An 18,294-nucleotide genomic window follows, 5' to 3' on the forward strand; every position below is an offset into this window, starting at 1 on the left:
CAGCTACAGTTCCCCACACAAGCAAAATGACATGGGCCAGCTTCTCCAGTCTCTTACCTCAAGTCCAGCTCTTCCAAATGACTTTTGACTAAGTGAGAGCTGAGTCTAACTCGCCTGACCTGAACTCCAGCTCTAGTTCTGCCCAGCTCCTTTGTTATCACTGCAAGAAACCAGGGCTCCAAATGGTACCAAATTTGTGGTTCTTTCCCAGCTTTCTTACATTACCTGCATTGAAAATGCTTGAATGTTGACCACCTCAGGATGGGAGAAGAACTGTTGATCGCTGACCTTCAAGGAAAACTGTCCTTTCCTAAACAAGTCCCCAACAAGCCAGAATACAGGATAATATAAATTAATGAAGTGCTCTTGCAGGACTCAATAATGATAAAAATATATATTCAGTAAAAATGACTAGCTTAGTGACAGAAGCTTTAGCTCAAGATTTTTCAATTACGTTTTTATGGTATTTTTTTCTGAAGATTCACAACAGTCACAACATGTAATAAAATACCTATAACTGTGTAATAATATACCCTCATTTCCCTTTCACTAATGTTACCCACATAGGATGGAATCTCCAAGACAAAGTACCAATTCTAAATGTCAGCTCTTTGTGGCTGAAGAAAAATGTCACTTATTGGCTTCGGAACAGAAGCTCCCACTTTACAGTATTATTGCTTCCTATTTATTTTTCGATAATGCCACCCAATAACCTTGAACGTAACGTAGCTATGCTTCTCAAGACAAGATCCAGACATTTCATTGTGACTACCGGGCAGATAAAAAAAAATAAAAAATAAAGCATGCTACAGAAACACGTGCCTTAAGTCGAGTGAACATGAGCTAACCCTTGGCATCAGGACACCCTGAAAGTCTTCTTGAAAACAACGTATCAAAGAACACCCTAATATATACAGGCAGAAAGATGAACAATTCCACTGGTATCAGTCTAGTTCCCAAGGCTTTATGGTGATGTAAATCAAGTGTGAAATTTGGCAGGATTATTGCCTGGCAGCAGGAAAAACCTGCTTCCTTGCAACACGCTTGCAGTGTGAATGTTGCCAGCTACTAATCACCGCTAATTATCCCAGGACACTAACAGAGCTCACATTGCAGGCAAAGCAGTAATGGCTGAATGCAGATTATGTCGCAGAGCAGAGTGGTGACATCATTTGAGCATCTTCCTGACAGTATCGAGAAACTGTTGTAAGAAACAGATAATACGCCAGTTTTAAACCCATGGCAGAGTATCCTAAAGATGAGACACGCTCCTGCACCCCCAAAGCACAACAGTTTTGATAGCCGGATCACAGTGACCTCTTAGACCATAACAGAGAAGTTTTGCACCATCATTTATACTATGGTACTGTGTAAGTGCGTTAGTAATTTCTTTAACAGCAGTAAGAAATGTGCTTCACTGTAAGGAGGTTTCCAAGGAACAAGGAAATACCTGCTCTCAAGATAAGTTTTTTTTTTTTAAGGCAAGAACTCTGAGAAAAGTGTCAACAGAGTCACCTGGATTTCTCTTTGCTGTGCACAAAGTGGACTCTCTTCTCCTTCAAATCCTTGCAGCTGAAGCGGTCACCTTCGCTCAGCTGCACCCCTTCCCCCTTCCCCAGCATCACCAGCCTGCCGTTGGAGGGAGGGCTGTCGATATGGAACAAGAGCTGTCCTGTGTCACCATCCAGATCACACACCCTCAGTAAGGAGAGGTCTAAGGGCTTCATGCCACCGATTCCTACTGTGAGGGTACTGTTCACATGGAAGCTTGGTGCATGCTTGCTGGCTAAAAAGAAAGAAGGGAAAAGTGAATGAATTACAGCCATGGGCTTTGTGAGCTTCCTGCCTGTCACTACCATGTTTTGGATAACAGACCAGATCCTCATAACGCCCTGTTCATTCCTGACCTAGGTGGGCAACCACTACCTCAAGAAGAACTGCAATCCATCTCAATCCCCACTATGATTTTGAGAGGCTTCGGCAAGTCACTTCCCATCTTGAGTTCCCCATAATAAAACTCAAAGCCAACATATATTGGCCTGCCCTGCAGATGGACTAATAAAGCTTCATTTAGAACAAAACATAATTACTACAGTTGATTTAGTGAGGGATTTCCCCCAAGATATTTTTAAATTTGTTTTACGTTGATGATAAATGACACTGTGATTGGAAAAATGTGCCTCCACACCTAAGTAGGTAACATCACTTAGAAAACCACTTACATGCTTTTTTTTAAATTTTATAATAAATAAATAAATAAAAATATTTTTTATTTATTTAAAATTTAGATTTTAATTTACACATAAATTTTTTTATGAAACAAAAAAGGTGGTGAAAAATAGCCACCAACTTTCAGCAGTCAACACGAAACTGCACCAAACTGAATTCCAAAAGTGCCACTGAATGAACACTACCTCTGGCCTTAAAATCTGCTGGAAGCCTGCCAGCTTGGGTGCTTTATTGTGAGAGACACTCACCTTCTTCACACTCTCTGGTCCACATATTGCCATAGAAACCTTGGCCACAGGCAGAAACGCAAATCTTATTCTTCAGAAACATGGTGCTGTCACAGAGGTGGCACAGGCTGTCACTGTCACACTCCAAGCATCCAGGAGGACAAGCTGAATTGGATGGAAAGTACAACCTCACTGAGACACTGTAAAACCAATGCAGCCACTGGTGCGCAGAGCTGTCCCCGGGGGTCAGAACAGCAACACCACTCCTCTTTGTGTCCTACCCACCTGACGACAATTATCAAAAAGTTGAGATAAAAGAGTTGTTAAGAAGTTCCTTCCTCATTTGACTGCTGTTTCCATTGGCTACAGAGAACCTGAGATGATCTTCCAAATGGAAGAAACATTTATTTAAGTACCTGTTACACCCATTTGAAAAAAATACACTCCAAATACACATTGAAGTTCTACATGTTAACCCACAAATACATAGAATCACAGAACGGTCGGGGTTGGAAGGGACCTCTGGAGATCACCTAGTCCAATGCCCTGCTAAAAAGCAGGTTCTCCTCTAGAGCAGGCTGCACAGAATCCACGTCCAGGTGGGTTTTGAATGTCTCCAGAGGAGACCCCGCAGCCTCTCTGGGCAGCCTGTCCCAGTGCTCTGTCACACTCACAGTAAGGAAGTTTTTCCTCACATTCAGCTGGAGCTCCCTGTGCTGCAGTTTGTGCCCCGTGTCCTGTTGCTGGGCATCACTGAAAAGAGCCTGGCCCCATCCCCTTGACACTCGCCCTTAAGATATTTGTAGACATTGATAAGATCCCTGCTCAGTCACCTCCAGGCTAAACAGGCTCAACTATCTCAGCCTTTTCTCATAAAGGATATGTTCCATACAACGGAAACCTTTCCAAAAATGTGATTCTAATACCTGTTTTTTTTTATATACAGTGTGTACACACATACACACACACCAGCAGCCATCTACACTGAATCTCGTTCCTTCTGAATTAGGCACATCTAAATGCCTGTTATCTAATTCTCAGGTAACTGCATCACCTCAATAGCCAGTTTAACACAGCATCTAGGCAATACCTGCTCACCTCAGCAGAGAAAAAGCAGTGTATAGAGCATAGGCTACAACCCTGGTCCCTCTCCACCACACCATGCTCACTTTGCTTACCTGCGCACTTTCGCTGTGCATCGTCTGCATAATATCGCTTCCCACATTTGTGAACACAATGAGTGTCCAGGAGGAAAAACGGGGTTTCACAAAGGCTGCACTCGTCTGGCTGGCGACACTGAAGGCAATGTTGCTCACACCCTGAAAGTCATATGTAAAGAGTTCAGCTCAGCACCGCATTCACCTGCTTCCTGCACTGTGTTGTAACACCCCATGAGAAGGAGGGCAGCGAGAGATCTGAAGCTAGAGCGTGCCTTCTAAATGCAAGAAGACGTACACAAATTGGAAACAACAGGGAAACGTGTTGGCAGCAGTGATTAGAAGTAACGCTTAAGAAGAACTCACTCTGGCATGTGTCTGAATCCTTGTAGAAAGCTGCAGGGCACTGTTCCACACAAGCTCCTTCATGGAGAACGTAGCCTTCCATACACTGCAGGCAGTCAGTCCTCTGGGGACCTTTACAAGCGTTACAGCTCCAGTCACACTCTGGAAGAAAAAAGTCAATGCAGGGCAGCCCTTTCTGGGCTTTTCTTGGGGTCTGCAAGCTATCAAGCTATGAAAATATAAGTCCTGGTAGAAAAGTGCACAGTAAAAACTGTTAAAAAGATACAAAGAAAAAAGAAAGCATGATTTGTATTAAGTGACTTACTACAACTCAAGATGGTTGGGTGGCTTTTTTTCCCCTTCTTGGACTTAACATGCTCTAATTATGTCAATTTGAGCAAGCTTGGCTCTCGTTCAGCATTCAGACCTGCTAACGCTAGCAGTTTTGCTGCCCATAAAGTCTTTTACCCGGTAAGTAGCAGCGCTCCTTTTCTGCCAACACCGAGTTTGTTGCTCATTAGCAGCAATTATCCACCCCACTTCATCCATCTCATGCCTTCAAATTGCTTTGACCAAAAGAAAATTAAATTGTTGTTCCTCACAGTCCAAATGCCCCTCTGGCAAGTTCACTGGCCAGAAACACGCCGGGATCAGATCTGCCTTCACTTGCCCTTATGCTATCTCCCCTCTAGAGTCCCAACCACGCACAGGTGCCCAAGGAATACTCAGGCTACTGACACTACTGTTTGTTTCTTGGTGGCACTTAGACAGTCTGGATCAGCAATTAATGACAGGCACACTTGGCTGATGAGACAGAAAACATGGGCAAGAGCGAGAGGGGAAACACGGACCCATTGAGGTGATCTGAACTACTCCAGTCCAGGCAGCACGTCCAAGACAAAGCCACGACAAGGGTCCTGCCTCATTCCAGCACCCTAAAAAGCAGAGTGTCACCTCTCCGAAGCAGCGCAACGTTAAGGAGACAGATGCTACTCAGGTAAGCTAGGTTCAAATGCTGAGGGAGCCAGCTGAACAAGCCATTCCTATTATATCCTGGTCTTAGTGGTGCTAGCCACAATAAAACCATGTTATTCTCACTTCTTTCCATTATGGAACACTGTCCTTGGGAGTTCTGGAAATCTTTCAAGTCACGTGTCTTTTAAATCATTCCAAACTGTTGTTTCTGCCGTCACCCAGTGATGCAGTATTTAATAAGACAGAGAGAAGCTGGTAAGTACACAAGGCCCTCTCAGCACTCTAGCAAAGACTTAGCCTGGTAAGCCGACTCGTTATTCAGCTGACCCATGACTAAATGAATTGCTGGACCTGACCCTTGAAGTTTGCTGGCTCACTTACTAAATCATTTACAAGGGAAGGATTTGCCATAATCTTGTTTTACTGAAAGGCTGAAGTATGTGACAGCAGACTGCCAAAAAAAGGGAAAAAACTGTAAAAACCTTACAAGTAATCTGTCACTGAACAACTCCCCCTCCCCATACACGCTTTTTAAAGCAGGCCACCTGCACAGATCATTCTGCAATGTAACGGATTATTAGACAAGGCAATTGCAATTTTTTTTCCTTTTCTTTTTCCTTTAAACCAGCAATGTATTTTTCACCTCTGCAAGTCTTGCTGGAAAAATCCAGATAATACTGCTGAGCACAGCTCTCATACTGGCATTCTCCAAACAACAGGACCTTAGCTGGATCTCTGCAAGACGTACAGCCGGCTGCTGATTCACAGCTCAGGCACTGGCTGTTGCAAGCTGTGGAAACACAAAGACAAAGAAAATAACTGTAATTACTGATGCACCAGCCAACCGTACAAATAAAAATGGTATTATCCCGTAGCCTTGCTACTCCTCTTCGAGAGACACCTGTGGTGACTTCAGAGGTTTTGCGTCTTCTGTTTCTTTTCACAGGAAAGGCTGGAAAAAGCCTCCTTCCATTTGGAATAGACTGTTATGTCTCCTCACGCTGCTTCTTACTTTCCTCTGGACAAGTTGGGGTAAAACACTGACCTTGAATTCAAATCCCTGCATAAGAGCTTTCCCTGTCTCTGTTTTTCTTGTCTTTAAGCAACCTGTCTTTCATATTATTCCAGACTCAACTCATAAATGCACAGATTTGGAGACCATAGCAGACTGCTGCAATCCAGCAACCCTTGCTGGGACCAAAGGCCCCTTTAATTTCACTTAATGCTTCCACCTTTTTATTTGCACACAATGTAAAATCTTAGAGCTGTAGGGAGCAAATAAAGACGCCAGGAAAAAATAATTCAGGAATTTACTGAATCTAGGATCAAAGTCCAGAGGCTCAAAATATTTCAACTCACCTCTTTGATGTCCAGGCTCTGAACTTCTTGGGAGGCTGTACTAACAACCAAGTGTACTCCACGCTGATGTCAGAGCTCTTAGATAATTTACAGCAAAATATTTAATACCAATGTGCTATGAAAGACCAAAAAATATTTCCTAGTCCTTTGCCTATGCACTGAAAAGCTCGCTCTGATCCTGGTGAGATGAATCGTTACAAAAATACTATGCAGAAAACTTGTGGAGGTTCACATGCCTGCTTTATACAAAGTGTAACTACCCTGCTAGCAGGTACAATGATGGTGTAAGCAAAAGGGACTGCTAAATTCCCGGCCAACTACCCGAGTGTCACTAAATCCATATAGAGTCAGAATCTTTACCTAAGATCAATTCTTATCAATACATATGAGAAATCAGAAAAAAAAAAAAGCTCTGCAAACACAGCCCCAAACGTTTAAATGACATAATAAAGCATAGCTGGCCATTTTTTAATGGAAAAAAGCAAAGAAAACCTGTCATAGGATTTAGTGCAACCACAGTTCACATGCTAAATACCAACATGTTGCTGATATCCCAAATGTGAAATGCTAATTTAGTGATAGGCTAACTATGGAAATCCAGTTCAATTTGCTTTTAGTTCAAGGCAGAGTTTTATAACCACAAAAACTCAAACCACTGAAGTAAATTTGAAAATACCCTCACTACTCTCATTGAAGCAACAGCCCCGTGCCCTTCAAAATGCTTACTTGTTTAAGCTCACCTAAAAATAGTCACAGAAATTCCATATTTTATTGAGGTACAAATGATTTCTAACAAAATGTTTATCTAAAGAATCTAGCAGCTGTTTTTAGGTGCTCTGGTGCCAGCCTGATCTCACTTCATCTAAGAACACTACATGGAAAAATTACTATTTGCAAGTGCTACAAAAAGCCAGCTATTAAAAGTATGGTGAAACACTCCACATGAGGTCTAAATCTATAGAAACTAGGTTACCCACGGAGGCACGCCAGAATAGTAAGCAAAAATGGTATTTGAAAGCAATCCTGCCTGCTTGTTTTATCAGCATGACTCCATATCTGCATTTTTAAACCCATGAAGAACTTGTTAAGCTTTGCATTGTTCCTCGGCCAGTATTTCACTGAGTTTAAAAATATCACTGAGAGTCCATACATGCACTCAGCATCTCTCTGAACTTCATTCCAAACCAGAGTTCCTCAAAAATGCAACGTGACTAAAATAAATGTTGAAGAGAGCCCAAATTTTCTCAGCCTAACAGCCAACCTCCATTTAAACAATATTCATTACCTGTAAGCGGTAGTTTTCCAGCAGCCGGGGACAGTTTAAATCTACACAGCTTATCAGCAGTACTTCACTTGAAAAGGCACAAGTGACACTTGGAATGACAAAAATCCAACGCACCAAACACACTTTGCCTTGAGCCTCCTGCCACAAGGATTACATACACTTCTTAAAAAGCCATTTGCAATAAGGAGATTAGAGTAGTTGAATTTGCTTGCAAAAATCTATTTGCGTTTGAGCCACTGAACCAAATTCCGAAAGGGTACAGATCTCAGGAACATTCCACTTCTACCATGATGTCCCGAGGGAAGAGCTATCAATAAGCAAGTTTTCATTAGAAAAGGGCATTTTAATTAGGAAGGTATGTGTAGTTAGCAGTAAGAGAATCCATATTGCAGGACAGAAGAGTGAATACCTTGTAGAGCTTTTAGGAAACTAGCCATGAATCCCATGATTCCTTTTTTTTAATTGATCATTTTTATTACTTTCCTTTATTCATTATTATTGAATAGCCTTTTTTTCTGTCAATGGAAGAATGGTACCTATTTCCTTGAACTTATGCAAGGTGTCTCCAGTTCTGCGACTAAGATGGAAATAATAGTTTCAGGAGAACCATACATTCAACAAAAGGCCGGTAAAGATGACAACCATATCAGTTTCCTCCTATAGGACCTCATCAGTAAAGAAATTGGGTCTAGATAGGATGATAATACCTAATCTCAGTGCAGTGCAAGAGTGACTTTATCATAAATCAGGATAATTTAAATCAGGGTAATACAGGACTTAACAAATCTCAGCGTTCAGGTTCACAGCAACCAAATCACTTGAGCGCTCATTAAGTTTTAGGTGAGTGTATTAGAGCAGATCAATTAAAGCAGCTTTTTTTCATACTTTTAATGTCTCTGGGCCATAGCATTTTGCATTTTGGAACATCAAGCCCAATAATTACGTGAGGAATAACCCAACTGATGTCACAGCCAGAGTGAACACAGAACAATAAAGGAAAAGAGATTCACAAGGCGTAGCAGGAGTAGGATAAAACATTACTGGACTTAACACCAGATTAACTGCATCAGATCATTAGAAGGTAAAAATACCACAGCCCAAGCCAGCTGGGGCTGTGCCTACCACGCTGTATCTTGTTTCTACCGAGGTTTCACATGTGGGAAAATGTAACGTAAACACTACAGCCTTAATACGGCTTCTATGGCAGGTACTGGCAGGCAGTGCAGTGGGGAGAGGGTTTGCCTTAGTAAGAATTGATTAAAGCTGGTCTAAACTTGTCAAGTTTTCACAAAACCCAGAATCCACCAGTAGTTTCAGCCGTTTCTCTGTGTACCACCTAGACAACTTAAGAAGGAAGACTACATTAACTCTCCCGCAGATTTTTACTATGGGGCCCAAAGCCTCTTGTCTTTGAAGTCGGCAACAAAAATGCAACTGTGTTCAGGCTTAAACCATGCTGTAGGCTCTGTCTCTAAGGTGGCTAATCACCTCTGTCAACTCACATTGATTTTTTAGGCACTTGAAATCTTTCTCTTCCTGGCAAGAGCAACAGTAAGCGAAGGAACAAGAAAAGACATGTCGGTGAATACATTGGGGAAAGCAGAGATGGCTTGGAGAGAGACACTCACGTCTGCAGGTCTGCCTGTCATCCCTGTAGTATCCTGGAGAACAGACGGGCACACACATGCTGGTGTGGGAGAGAACCAGGCTGGTGTTGCAGGAAGAGCAGGAAAAAGCATCCCCGCCGGTGCAGGTTTTACACGAGGGGTGGCACCCTGCAGGGACAGCAAGAACAAGTGTTTCTGTTCAAGCAAAAAGCAGATCTTCAAGCAAGTTTCACAAGAGCCAGCAGAAGCACCCTCAGAGACTGAGCATGGTGATATCAAGTACCAAAAGTTCCTACTAAGCCTACGTCCTTACTGGTGTGCAGCACTCAGGAGCAGAAACACAAGCAACCCACCCTTGACAGATAAATGGCTTTATTTATGCTCTGTGCACCACACACGCTAGCTCGCTCCTCTCTCTCTTTTTACCCATCCCTCTTCTCTTCAACCTTCCCTTCTCCTTAAGGATAATCCTACAGGATCCAGCCAAGACCTGTCTATTAGAAAAGAGTAAAAAAAGGGCAAGAATGTCTCAGTCCCTCTCATGCTCTTGCTCAACTAGTTTCAGGTCAGATCTTCCTGAGCCTGACATGCTTTGTCTATTTAGGAACCATCTAGTGCTTTTCTGACAGCTCCACATCTCCCTGAAGATTTACATCCATCCCTTTGGCAGGAGTTGCACAGCTGCTACCTATTCCAAGAAGCAACGCTGACAGAGAACAGTCAATCTCTACACACCCCCTCTCTGTTTCACTCATGACTTTGTCATATTTCCTCCCTCCTAAGGTCTCCTGTTTTTCAGGCTGAAGCACTGCGGTTTACTCTGTTGCTCACTGTACAAAAGCCCTTAATTCCCCACATTCTTCTGCCCTTCCCTTTTAGATGGGCAGAACGACTCACAGCACGCAGCTCCTTTAGACAGCAGCAGAACAAATTCTTCCGTTCCTCTTTCCTTTTGTGCTAGTGCCTAACATTTGATGGGCTTTTTCAGCATTGCTGAACACTGGGATGCCACTTTCACAGACTGACTGATCATTCCTTCAAGCGCACAGCAAGGATGCCATCGTTCTGTACGGGAGGTTGGAACCGTGTCTCCCTGTATCTGCCTACACCAAACTTCCACCCCTTGCTTTACTGCCCAGACACACAGTCTTACAAGCTCCTTCTGCAATTCTTCATAGCCGGCGATCCCACTGACTGCCTCGAGGAAGGAAGCACATCACTGTCTTTTTCTTCCCCTGCATTTTTTAAGAGATATTTTTATGCCACTGTGCTCCTTTTCTTTCCCTGCTGCCTTTCCAGCCCTTTGTCTCTCACTTCTTGGGCTTCTTAGTCTGACTGAAGAGATTTAAAACACCACAGTGGAGGAGGCCCATGCATCCTATTAATTTCTCCAAAGGGGGTACATACTTATAAAATTATTAGTCTGCTTTATTTCTTGATAGGCCTTTACCTAAAGACTGATGCCATCATTACACCTATCGGCCCAAATTAATCATGAGTGAAAACGAGCAAAGAAATCAGACAAGTGACTGCATTATGCTGTGCTGGAGATCTTGAAAGCTAGCATAAAATGCAATACGAGCTTTGACACATTTGAATAATGCAAAACTTCTTTTAAATGAAACCTTTATACCAAAGGGAAGAAATGGTATCCCTAGGCTTAAATTTCCAGGAAGGCAAAATATCTCTTTTGGGGGTCTTTCCAATTAAATGACACAGAGTATATTTCATATGTCTCTGAGATTTCATTTGTCAAAAACAGGTATATTAATACACAGATCCCTGAGTGCCTGAGAGAAGCTTTGAAGCATTAACCATCAGTTGTTAAGGCTGGATTAGGAAATGCCACTTCCTACAAAGGGAGCACGTACCTCTTAATGTGCAGACTTCCTTGTCTGGATTTCTTTCTCTTAAAATAAACTGCAGTACCCTCTGCTCAGCATAAGATGCATTGGGCTTTAACGTGTCTCTGTCAGCCACGTAACAAGGAAAAGCAACCTACTTCCTTCTAAGAGTCCAAGAAATATAAAGCAGCGCAGACAATGACTGGAACATGAAATCACATCAGCAACAAAAACTGGAAGAGATCCAGGGATAGGTGAAGGCACAGAAGGCCGGAGAATAAAACATGCTATCAGTGCAGCTTCACCCCCGCAGCCGGAGTGCTGCATCCATCATGCCAGCCTAAAAGGCTGAATGAACTGGCTTTTTGTTTTAGAAGCTGCTACGAGTGATTGCCTTTTGGACCGTTACTGCAGCAAGACAATTCTCAATGAGAGACCTCAGCTAGGATGGTGTTCCAGCTCAGGTTGCAAAATGTCCTGAGAAGTTGCTACCAGCAGGTGTTCTGCCTCCTGTGAGCAGAAGTAGCGCAGCCCTTCACAGCACATATCCAGTAAACATTTTCAAGTGTCAGCATCCCAGAAGTGTGCTGGTAGCACGCAAATTGAAGACTTGGCAATGGGCACACGGAAAGTCTCTGTTTGAAGTTGTCCTTTGCTGTGCTTAAGAAGCCTACCTCTTCCCAGGAGTGATCTCAGAATATCCACCCTACATACGACAGTGTACTGTCACGCTGTTCTCTGTGCCACCACCTTTGAGAGACGGGATTTACCAGAGAGAAAGAGAAAAACTCACCTTCACCTCCTCCTCACAAGCAGACTGCTGTCTGTTACTCATTAGACTTACTAATCGTATTGTAACAGTGGGCTAGGTCCCAGTAGCCTCAGCATGGGCTCAGGACAGCACAGCACCGTCTGCCTCAAAGAACTCCCAGTCTGAAAGCAGACACAGACTGGGGGGAGCAAGGAGAGAGTGCTTCCAGCTGGCTGGCAGAGTTAATAGCCAGGAAGGACCTCTCCAGCTCCCAGGGCAGTGTCCTGCCAGCTGGACAAAGCCTCTCTACTAAATAGGAACCATTTCATGGAACATCTTGCAAGGATCCACGTGGTCCCTTGCAGTTACTTGAGGTACATGTAGGGACTACTCACTTTTGCAGGCACCATTCTCTGCATAGTATCCCACTGGACAGTCAGGGATGCAGTGATCCTGCAGGAGCAGGTGACGGGTGTTCTGGCACTTCAGACAGATGCTGCCGGTGTCCCGCAGGTTGGCCACACACTGATGGCACAGGGGGTGGCAGTCTAAAGGAAGCAAGGAATAACGGACACTGTGATCACAGAAGGATAAAACAGGATGGCTAAGGGCAAACACATTGCTGAGAACTCAAGGAAGACATTGGGGATGTAACTTTCAGAGCCCCTTCTTGCTCTCTGGTGCACAAGGGTTGGGATCACTGCACTTCCAGATGTCTGCACGAGACAGAACCAGAAACTGCCACATTCAACGAGCATCCCCTTCCTCTTGCCCTCATCCCCGTCTTGTGCTCTTGCTCAGCATCCCAACATTTTCACTTTTCCTCAGCAACCACATTCCCTGCATCTCTGCTGCCCCATTCAAGCATCCCCTTTCCCATCCCTCGGGGTGTTTGGGAAAGCTTTGTACAAAGCCAGTTCAAAGCTCTTTGCTTTCCCCAAACCCTTCTCTGATTTTAGGTGCTTCTACCTACAGGTTTACCTTTAGCAAACTGTGCTGGAAGCTGTAGGCGGTCAACTCCCTTTGCTCCCCCCACGGAAAAATGAAGAGCACACCCTGTACAGTTGTATGACCTTCTCCTGTGGTTGTTACTGTTCAGATTTTCCCACACAAACGAGACATCCATACCCTGGAGAGGCCACTGCAGACCTCAAAGCCCAGCCAAGAGCGGCATTTAGAGTTGCATGAGAGTGCCTCAGAACCTTCTCCTTGTTTCATTCCTCCCCAGCAGCACACAAGCTTGTGTCTCCTGACCTCTGCCTGAACTGGGGTGCTTTAAAAGGTTTTACAACAAGCCTTTTGTATGTACAACAGTGCAGTGTAAGGCAACCTGGAAGCCAAATTAATCCCCATTATGGTAATTCAGAAAATTATAAAGGAAATGACGACTGTCTTGAAAGAAATGTAATAATGAGGCTTGATTTGAGTACCTGGCCTCTTGTCAGATTTCTACTGAAGGTTCAACTTTCTGTCTTTTGTCTCTTGTGACAGCATTACTACAGATTGTCAGGCAATCTAATTTTACAAGCTGAAGACAGGCTCACATCGGAGTCCGGGGGAATTCTGTATCCATACCTGTAAGAATGTAGTAGTGACTGGAGTCTAACCCTAACCTCATTTTTCCTATATGTTACAAACAGACGATTCTCACTAAACACCGGTGGAAAAGCACAGATGCAGCTCAGAAATGAATGCAATTCTGACTGCATGCAGGCATTCAAGGTCCTTAAAGCAGCTGCCTCTGCCTCTTGACTTTACAGGATATATCATCTATGTAGTTTCTGCCCCCCACTCTCAACCTTGCAGATGGGAAATGAACAGCCAGAGGGGAGGTAAATGTGTGTGAGAAGAAACACTACGCCTAGGACAGTCACCCTGTAGGATCTCAATCCATCGCTGTCAGGACAGTGGCAAGAAGAGCAAAGCAGCACACAAGGTCATGCTCCCAAACTCAGTGACAAACCTCAAAACCTCCTTAGAGGGGTTATAGCTGACAGGAGTTACTGTGCTGCAGCTTCTGACTGCACAGGAGAAGAACTCAATACCAAAGGCATCCCAAGGGATCGTCCCATAAATCCTCACACCCAAAGATCCCAAACTTGCCCTGGCATCAGAGTGGGAAGACCTGCCATCTATCTGTAGCCTCACTGAAGCCAGAAAAGATCACACACAGCCCATCGAGGAGCAAGGAATAAGATAGCATCCACAAGGCCCTGAGCACCATATGTAATTTGTATGCACAGGGCTGGAGGTGGGATGAAGAGTTTTACACACTTAATATTCAATAAAATGAACATAAATCAAATTAGTTTCTCATGCTTCCACGTTTACCTGGCAATACGTCAGCTCCCATTATTGCTAAAATAATACCGCTGCAGTTTAATTTCTTGCTGGAGTCAGTGCTCTCTAATAAAGAGCTTTGGCTAGATAGAATAAGTAATCAAACTCCTTGTTTGATTAGGTTCCATAAACAGAGCACAAAAATGAGACAGAGAAAACTCAGGGTGTCCTAATAACCAGCATCCACTGTAAATAACTAGACTCTCCCAAACTAACATTTAAAAAGCCAAGTATCCACAAAACTAGGTGCTGTTGTAGTACAGTTTTCTCTTTATAGCCTCTATATGTTTTCTCCTGTGTATTGGAAGAGTTCTTTTTCTCAGCTACTGTTTTAGGATAGATCAGCCCCATCGCTCTTTTGTTCCTTTGCAAGCCTGGAGATCAAAGACCACACACCACCAAATAAAAACCCAGAACTGAGGCTCATGGTGAATTTGAAGATCATTGGAGAACTAGTGAGAGAGTAAAGGAAGAACTGAAGCGCTTTGTTTTGGAAAAGATTATTTAAATTTTTCACAGCTGGCTCCCTTTGAAGCGAGGACTAACAGCAGCAGAGTGCTTCCTTTGTGCTCCTCCATGACACCGCGCAGCCGTGTTTGTTTCCTGCTTCTGCCTTCTCCCTGTCCATCCTCACTCCAGCTCAGCTAGCAGGCAAGTCACTGCCTGCAGGCTTTGGGTTCCCAGAGGCTTCACATCTCATCTCTGTGGCAGGTTCAGTGTAACAGAGTTACTTAATTCTGTTAGATTCCTTCACGGATCCAAGCTGGATGCTTCAGGGCACCATGTCACCACCTTGCTCATAGTCCCAATGCCTCCCTACTCATCTTTTTGAAACTACTGACTTGCCTCCCACTGTCCAAACAAAACTTTTTCCTGCTACTCTTTCAGCTGGCTTTAATTTCCTCCTTGTCAATTCACCTCGATGCAAAACCGCCCCAAACACCTTACCTGTCAGTGATCTTCCCATAAAGCAACTTGCATTGCAAAGTGTAATATAATTACAGATTTCCATTTCCAGAGTTCCCTTACTTCAACATCCTCTTTAGCTTTCTCTTAGCAGGCAAAGAAACAAAGGAAAGAATGCCCTTCCAATGTGGAAAGTATCTGCTATGTATTGTTCTCTTGCCTGTCAAGACAAAGGTGGCTGCTTGGGGAGACAAAATCATCTCTACAGTGTTTGTGAATGCTCATAAAGGAAACCAGAGGCATTTCTACCTCTCAGTTCCACCACGTGCTAAGTAATCAACCACTTGTATTGCTTAAATGTACCTCCTCTCTTAAGGGCTCTTTAGAAAAACATTTCCTGATGCAAGTTTCGTACTATAAGGTAAGGTATGAGGTTTACAATCAGTACTTTAGACACCACACAATTTACAGGTGTGTCAGCATGCAAACATTCCCTGGTACCTTACAGTAAATCCAGAAAGAAAATCAGTAGGGTTGATTCAGAAGGACACCTAGCACTGACCAGGATTTTTGGTTTGATTTGGTGGTTGGAAGGGTTTTTTTGCCTCTCCTTTAAAAGATCTGAAAGGGAATTTGTCACACTAACAAGCGGGGTGAACTCTTAGCAAAGTGCAACCATGTTTGCAGGGATTCATCTGCATCTTCTGAAAAGGGTGGGAGCTTTTCTAGGCAGCATGAGGTGGGAAAAACAGCTGGACGGTGCGTGGCACAAACGAGCCCAGACCAAGGTAGGAAATGATCTTGCATCTTCCTCCTCTGGCAGCTCAGCTGTTAATTTCTGTAGGAGGTTGAATGTCAGTGACTAAGCGGAGCTAAGCCCCCAACATTCCTCTTGTTCTGCTCAGTGAAACTCCAGCTCTTTGTGATGATATCAATATCTCTTAAAGAGTATGGCAACAGCTCATTAATTTTACAAGGAGCTGAATGTATTTCTTGTTGTCAGAGTGTCCCTTCTGGAATTTTAAAAGTAAGGCAGAAAGGCTTGTTACAGGCATCCTCCTGAGTGAGCCCTTCTGGTTTATCTTTGAACATTTTCGCAGCTGCACGCAGCCTAAGAAAGCGAGGGCCTGAGCAGCTGAACATGGGGACTGGGAGCTCCCTTCCAAGGAAGCTGCAGCTGGAAGTTAAGATAGGACCTTGGGGGATACTGTACCAGTGGGTGGTTTGAGTTTCATTCATTGCCAGCTGCCCTTGCTCCTAATTCTGATGGGTAGCCCTCTGCATCCTTTTTGGCCCTAGCCAAGCACCCAAGGACGGTTCAGCCTGCAAACTCCTTGCTTCGGCCACCGCACAGTCCCTCTGCTTTTTTCTAATTGCCCTTCCACTGAGTCAGGAAAAGATCAACAAGGAAGCCTCAAGATCAACAAGGAAACCTCAAGATGGGCATATGATTTATTCGAGTCAGAAAAATAAGGGCAGGGTTTTAAGAGCAGGACACCAGTTTTAGCAATGGTGCTATTTTTCAGACTGGTCACTGTAAAGTTGTCTTGGGTAAGAGGGAGAGGGAAATCAGAGTGTTTTCAGACTGGGTAAACAAAACTCACAGAAGCCCCGAGACTCAACAAGGGATGCTAAAGCCACAAACATATTCCTCTACACGCACTTTAGCTATAAACCAAAATTAATCAATTGAGCACTCTTAAAGAAGGCTGGCACAAATTCAACATGCCCGAACCAGAGCTTGGAAACTCATTGATCTTTTGAAACTTGAGGCCATTTTGTCTTGCCTCTGCTTACATTTGAAATGCTTATTTGATAAACTGCTGTAAACAAGATCCTTTTTTCTATTAACAAGGCAAATGTTCCAATCCTCATTCAGGTAACATGTACAACAACAACATTAATTCACAGGCAATGGTTTCAAGTGACAGTTGGTTTTCTCCATCCTGTATGAAAGATTTTCCCCTGCAGGTCCATAAAGTTTGACAGGTGGCTATAATGCACAGCAGTCCCTATAAGTCGTAACACAGTTCTGCCTGGAGGGCCAGGAATTAGAGATAAATGGGAAGATAATTGTGAAAAAATACTGCTTTGGGAAGCAAAGGAAAAAGCTTTGTTAGGTCCTGATGCAAATCATATATTATGCAAGTGTCAGGGGTTTTAATGTTCTTTTTTATGGGACAGCTGCTCTTTAACTGATAATTAATAACTTGCAAGGGCAAATTTAGAATTTCAATCAGTGCTGAATGAGAAGAATGAGTGAAATTTTACAGCCTGGATATAGAGCTCTTTATCTTCAGCAGAACTGTCAACACACATCCTTTGCTTAAACATCGGACATAAATTTGGCACAAGGAGCAACACACTTCAGGCTGCAGACCCAAGACCAAAGCACAACTTTTTTTAAAGGCAACAAATAACTATGTTCCTCTATGAGGATCTTCAAAACTTCAGTTAGACAAAGAAACATCATTGCACCTATGTGCAAGACCACGTGAACGTTAAAGGTTCCTATGTTACAAGGAGTATCTGTACTGGCCTCTTGGAGGGAGGACTGACACAAGCTAATTGCACAGCAAGACTAAGACCAGAGCTTGGAGGAGGAAACATGTCTCCTTACACTCTTACTACGTTGCACCCAGAAATTAGTCTCTCCTGTTTTGGGGGCACAGATCCAAACACTCGATACTGACACTCAGTGATGCCAGGCACTGTGAACCAAGCCTTGAAAACACGTTTCTGCTCTGAGAAGACAAGTCTCCAAACAGTGGACCATGTTCATGACCTACAGGACTTCAAAATAGAGCTTGTTAGTTTGCAAGGAAAGGATGCATCACCAGATTGCAATTGCTTTGGATCCCAGAAAGCCAGGCAAGGTTCTTCACAGATGATTCAACAATCTCTGTGTTTCTGCTCCTCATTACTGCCAGGCACTGTGACATCCACGTAATCACCTGGGATTTGGGGAGCAGGCTTATTGCTCCATGATGCCTTGCCAAAATTACATATAACAGCAGTCTAAAAGGGATGATTAAAGCACATAGCACACAGCAAGCAGCAGAGTAAACCCTCCTCTGAAAGAATCCTAGTTTATGATAAATGGTACTAAGTTTTTCCAATGAGATGTACATTTGGAAGACCACATTTCCACAGGGCTTTTTTTCATAGGGAGCATAATGCCAGTGGGAAAATAAGGTGGAAGAAATAAAGTGCTTACAGCTATGATGTGGACATGACATCAATAAGTATCGTTGTAGCCCCTAAAATTT

General features: G+C 43.5%; 1 protein-coding gene across 1 annotated transcript in view; it reads right to left on the reverse strand.

Annotated features, from left to right (window-relative positions):
- The window catches only part of FRAS1 (Fraser extracellular matrix complex subunit 1), a 174,405-nt gene that overhangs the window by 57,297 nt on the left and 98,814 nt on the right, over positions 1–18,294 (reverse strand). The window contains exons 20-27 of the mRNA XM_040585746.1: positions 12,175–12,327; positions 9,206–9,352; positions 5,577–5,723; positions 3,980–4,120; positions 3,635–3,775; positions 2,478–2,621; positions 1,516–1,786; positions 226–310 (exon numbers count right to left, since the gene is read on the reverse strand). Of these exons, the coding sequence (XP_040441680.1) occupies positions 226–310; positions 1,516–1,786; positions 2,478–2,621; positions 3,635–3,775; positions 3,980–4,120; positions 5,577–5,723; positions 9,206–9,352; positions 12,175–12,327 (1,229 nt within the window). The remainder of the gene's footprint in view (positions 1–225; positions 311–1,515; positions 1,787–2,477; positions 2,622–3,634; positions 3,776–3,979; positions 4,121–5,576; positions 5,724–9,205; positions 9,353–12,174; positions 12,328–18,294) is intronic.

This window comes from Falco naumanni, chromosome 1, assembly GCF_017639655.2.
Source record: "Falco naumanni isolate bFalNau1 chromosome 1, bFalNau1.pat, whole genome shotgun sequence".
Classification (NCBI taxonomy): Eukaryota; Metazoa; Chordata; class Aves; order Falconiformes; family Falconidae; genus Falco; species Falco naumanni.